The 5,429-nt window shown below is 37.2% G+C and overlaps 1 protein-coding gene across 1 annotated transcript; it reads right to left on the reverse strand.

The window, feature by feature from the left end:
- Positions 1 to 2,205: 2,205 nt before the first annotated feature.
- Positions 2,206 to 5,221, reverse strand: LOC137624445 (hemocyanin B chain-like). The gene is made up of 3 exons (XM_068355211.1): positions 5,066 to 5,221; positions 2,945 to 4,468; positions 2,206 to 2,772 (listed from the first exon to the last, which is right to left on the reverse strand). Exons 1-3 carry the CDS (start codon positions 5,205 to 5,207, stop codon positions 2,351 to 2,353), a joined length of 2,088 nt encoding a protein of 695 aa, XP_068211312.1. The 5' UTR covers positions 5,208 to 5,221; the 3' UTR covers positions 2,206 to 2,350.
- Positions 5,222 to 5,429: the final 208 nt, after the last annotated feature.

Here is a 5,429-nt window from a genome sequence, read left to right on the forward strand (position 1 = left end):
TATTCTTTCTCTTGGAGTCTTTTTCTTCCATCAATTTACCTTGTAATTTTTCCTCTTGGAATCTATTTTTTCCTCCAATTTGCCTTATAATTCTTTCTCTTGGAGGCTTTCTCTGCAATTAATTTGCCTTGAAATTCTTCCTCTTGGAGTCTTTTTTTCAATCAATTTGCCTTGTAATTCTTCCTCTTGGAGTCTTTGTCTTCCATAAATTTGCCTCGTTATTCTTCCTTTTGGAGTCTTTTTCTTCCATCAATTTGTCTTGTGATTCTTTCTCTTGGAGTCTTTTCCTTCAATCAATTTGCCTTGTTATTCTTCCTCTTGGAGTCTTTTTCTTCCATCAATTTGTCTTGAAATTCTTTCTCTTGGAGTCTTTCTCTTCCATCAATTTGTCTTGTAATTCTTCCTCTTGGAGTCTTTTTCTTCCATCAATTTGTCTTGTAATTCTTCCTCTTGGAGTCTTTTTCTTCCATCAATTTGTCTTGTGATTCTTTCTCTTGGAGTCTTTTCCTTCAATCAATTTGCCTCGTTATTCTTCCTTTTGGAGTCTTTTTCTTCCATCAATTTGTCTGGTGATTCTTTCTTTTGGAGTCTTTTCCTTCAATCAATTTGCCTTGTTATTCTTCCTCTTGGAGTCTTTTTCTTCCATCAATTTTTCTTGTAATTCTTTCTCTTGGAGTCTTTTTCTTCCATCAATTTGCATTGTAATTTTTCCTCTTGGAATCTTTTTCTTCCATCAATTTGCCTTATAATTCTTCCTCTTGGAAGCTTTCTCTGCAATCAATTTGCCTTGCAATTCTTCCTCTTGGATTTGTTTTCTTCTATCAATGTGCCTTGTCATTCTTTGTCTTCCATCAGTTTGCCTTGTCATTCATTCTCTTGGAAACTGTTTCTTCCATCAATTTGCCTTATAATTCTTTCTCTTGGAGGCTTTCTCTTCCTTGAATCTGCCTTGTAATTGCTCCTCTTGGAGAATTTCTATTCAATCAATTTGCCTTGTCATTCTTCCTCTTGGAGGCCTTCTCTTCCATCAATTTGCCTTGTCTTTCTTCCTCTTGGAGTCTTTCTTTTCCATCAATTTGCTTTGTCATTCTTCTTCTTGGAGTCTTTCTCTTCCATCAATTTGCCTTGTCATTCTTTCTCTTGGAGTCTTTTTATTCAATCAATTTGCCTTGTAATTGTTCCTCCTGGAGGCTCTCTTTTCAATTAATTTGCCTTGTAATTCTTCCTCTTAGATTCTTTCTCTTCCATCAATTTGCCTTATCATATTTTCTCTTGGAGTCTTTTTCTTCCATCAATTTGCCTTGTAATTCTTCCTCTTGGAATTTTTCTCTTCCATAAATGGATAGAATCCAAGCTAGTAATTCGGAGATATCATTTCATCTAGATGTGGATGCCCTAACTGATATCACCATAAATTCAAATTTTCTAGTTATTTATAAAGTTCACTTCAAGTTGAGATCTATAAATACTATGTCATTAATGGATAGTAAAATTTTTCCTTTTCTTGAAGATATTCTTCTAATTGACCTTGAAGATGTGTTTTCTTAATTCAGATAAACATAGAAAGAATAAGAATTACCATTAAGAATAAAATATATACAATTCAATATATCTAATATAAATAAGGGCACTAGATGTTGACAGAACTCTATCATAAAAGATAAAGTCTTCTTCAAATTATATAAATCTATATTTAATTGATATTCTTAATATAAGAGAAAAGAAATTAAGTCGCCATGGTCTAAATTAAATTTCAAGTTTAAGAGGCTTTATCCAACTTTACCTCGTTTAGTTACTCCCATTGTAAGCTATATAATTGTGCACATTTAATAGGAATACTAGTGGCTCACTTTTCCTTCTCTTATATATTAGATGTTTCTCACAACAGCTTTTTAAAATCCATGCTTTTAATTGACTACTTAAGTCAAAAGCGGAATGCTGGCTACTTAGATGAAGTGAAAATTTGCCAATTAGGAATAGAGTGGCTCCGAGTGGAGACACACTTCTTCCACGACACCAACCACAGAAGACAGCCCTCTTCGCTTTATATACTGAGGTTGAGGACCTCCTATCTTTTATTATATAATAATTTAGTCAATAATATCAACCGTGATATATCAATTGTTCTCTTATTTTAACTTTCATGAATTATTTTCATATGAAACTATAGGTTTCATTCATGCAATACGGGTTATGAAAATTGAATTAAGATTTTTATCATTTATTAAGTTGAATATCAATTTACAATTGAATTAAAGCAGGCTTTAATTTTGAAATTTGACATAATACCAACTGCCATATATTCCAAAGACTATCACTGATGACAGTAAGTTGAAATGTCTGACATCAGTTAATGATGGTGACCGTCGTGGAAAACTTTAACGTGAGCGAATTTGATGTTTGTGGTCTCATCAAAGACACGTCTGTCTGGGATGCTGCGGTCCAGTGGGAAGCCCATGGGACGCTTGTCGGGATACACTTCTCCGTGAACACCGCAGAGGGCGTGGGTACCGCCATGCTCGGAGTCATCATCAGCATGTGTCAAATCGTGTTTGCCATCAGTAACAGCCAACCAGAGGGAGAATTCCATACCGTCCTTCGTTCCCTGGGGCAACAGCATCCTGTTAGGGATACCACAGGACCTTTCGAATTCGTGCATATCAAAGCTACCACTATCAGCAGCATCGATGAGTGACTGGAAGCTTGGTACATCAGGAACTGTCACTGAAGATTCGCTTGACTTCCTTACAATGTGATTAACTCCAGGAGCCACTGTCACACAAGAAAAAAATATGCATTAATAATTAGATTTTATAGAAACAAAAATACATTTAAGCATATACAGTTTTGTCAGAACAAACCTATTATAATCCTAATATTATTGAATATTTTTTATTTATGAATATGATGTATATTTCTAAAATGACTTGAAGGCAATACTCACATTTCTTCCAGAACTTGTCCATTTCAATGCAGTGCCAATGGCCAGTGGTGTAATCAAACTTTTCACCATTGCTGTCATAATCTGGGCACAGGTAGACACGGAAAGTACCAAGGACCTCAGCTCCATTATTATTTTTGACATCAGCAACAAAGGAGAAGTCATTGTGGTTGAGGCGGTCAACATGAGCTTTGAGGTCAATTTCTGCAATACCCTCTGCACTATCTACAGCATTACGCAGATCAAACTCAAAGTGCTCAAAGTAAGTCTTGAGCTCTCCCTCAACACCCACACTCTCAATGTCAACACCAGGGAAATCCAGGTCATCATGAGTGTAGGGAGGAAGGGAATCTTTGTGTTCCTTAAAGATGTTATCCATATATTTATGAAGTCTGAAGAATGTGGGATCACGGGTGGCGGTTTCAAAGTGTTCCATTACGCCTGGAGGCATGTTGTATTTTCCATGAGGGTCTCCTTGACGCCCAAGCATCATGTGAGCCATGTTATGGAGAGCACCATAATACTGTACATTGGGACTGTACATAGATGATTCAATAATGTCTCCAAGTTTATCAATGCCGCTGTCATTCATGATGTCAATTACCTTACCATCCTTATCAGTGATATATCCATGAGCAATAGCATCATGAATGCGAGTTTCTGTGATGATCATGTCACGAACTCGAGCTACTCCATCAACGTCTTCAAAGTGGATGTGATCAGGACGAGCAGGGAATTCACCTCCATATTTATAGATAGTATGTGGAGCAAAGCCTTCTTCTACTGGCTTATCCCATTGAAGTTCATCTACCATATCCAAATGGTTGGAGAGACGTTCATTGTCAAAGCGAACAGTCAACTGATGATGTACCCAGAAGAAGAGTTCTCCCTTGCGGTCTAAATGATGTCCATATTTGTCTTCCCACCAGAAGGGGAAATCCATATGCCATGTAACGTGATGCACATTCATACCGATATCCTCTCCAAAATAGGCCACACGCTGTTCCTTGTTCTTCTTAGTGCCAGTGAATTCCATGTGGAAATTGCCTGGTTGATTTGTCATTTTTGCAGTGTAAGCCTTCTGGATAACTTCACTGTTTGTGAACATGTGAGGAGTAACCTCATACAGAGGAGGGAGGACGATGCCATGTCCAAGATCAGAGTGAATAACAGCAGTGTAAACGGCATACACAAACTCTCCTTCATTCATGTGTTCTCGCCAGTAAGCAGCATTGTGAACAGCACAGTCCCAGTCTTTGCACTGCATAAACACATCAAAGAGCATCAGAGCCTCTTCCCTCTGGCGTTCGTTGAAGAGAGAGAACCAGTGGTGCTGCTCTAGCAGTCTGTGGTCCTTGAATTCCTTAGCAAGGCGATGGGCGGCTTCACCTCCATCCTTGTAAATTGAGGTGTCTGCCTCAGGATCAAACGATGATGCATATCCTTTTAGGTCGTCAAAATGGAGGTGATCATAGATCTTCCACAGCAAGTGGTTCACATCCTGTTGCCTTTTTGCCAAAGGGACATCTGAGGAAATAATACAAGGAAACTTTTCATTCATTTCAAAATGACACTTATTTGCACTATAAAATTCTCTGATAGCTTCTCTCTTCTGACAGGACTTACACAATGGAGTTTGACAAAATCTAAACAATATATCTTGATTAGTATAATCAGAATTTTCTTTCTCATACCTTTCTCCCTGTCCTTTACAGATCTTCAATTTAAACAGAGCATATATAGTTACAGCAAAGAAGGAAGAATGTATAAATAAATGAATAAAAAAAAACCCAAAAGATATGCCCGAGAAAAAGGTCCGACACACAAAAACTTCATGTTTTATTGATAAATTGTGAGTTCCGATTATATCCTCTGCATGTTGAAAATTAAAACCTACAAGATGGTGCTTAATTTTTTGTTTATAATTTCTCAAACTGTAAGGAAAGCATAACTGTTGAACAAAGAATATTATTGAAAATTATCGTTTATCATGACACTAATCATAGCATATTGAATCTATTTAAATACAAGGCCTTACTTATGAAGACATTTTGACATAGATGATGTCAGGTATTGTATATAATGAAGGAATATTTGTCTCTGAAACTAGTAGGGAATACTCACCAGCGGCGGCCAGAGCCACAATAGCGCACAAGACTAACACCTTCATTGTGATGTGCCGAAAACAGTGACTGTCCCGCCTATATACCTCACCTGCTGCTTGCCGGCTAAGGCAAAGGTCGATGCAACAGCTGATAGATAACATTGCTGGCGATGCATAACTCGAATGCAATTCAGGATGTTGCTATCCAGGTAATCAAAATAGACAACCTCTCTCGTGGTTTAATTAGATCAGACACTTGACCTTTCAAGGTCTTTCATCTATATCTCTCTTTGATGAAATAATGTACTCAAGACAACCGAATTTGATAGCAATTGGCATCGGAGAATTTCATTTCGATCTTTCCCATTGCAAATGAAAATATAC

The sequence above is a fragment of the Palaemon carinicauda genome, chromosome 31 (genome assembly GCF_036898095.1).
Source record: "Palaemon carinicauda isolate YSFRI2023 chromosome 31, ASM3689809v2, whole genome shotgun sequence".
NCBI lineage: Eukaryota > Metazoa > Arthropoda > Malacostraca > Decapoda > Palaemonidae > Palaemon > Palaemon carinicauda.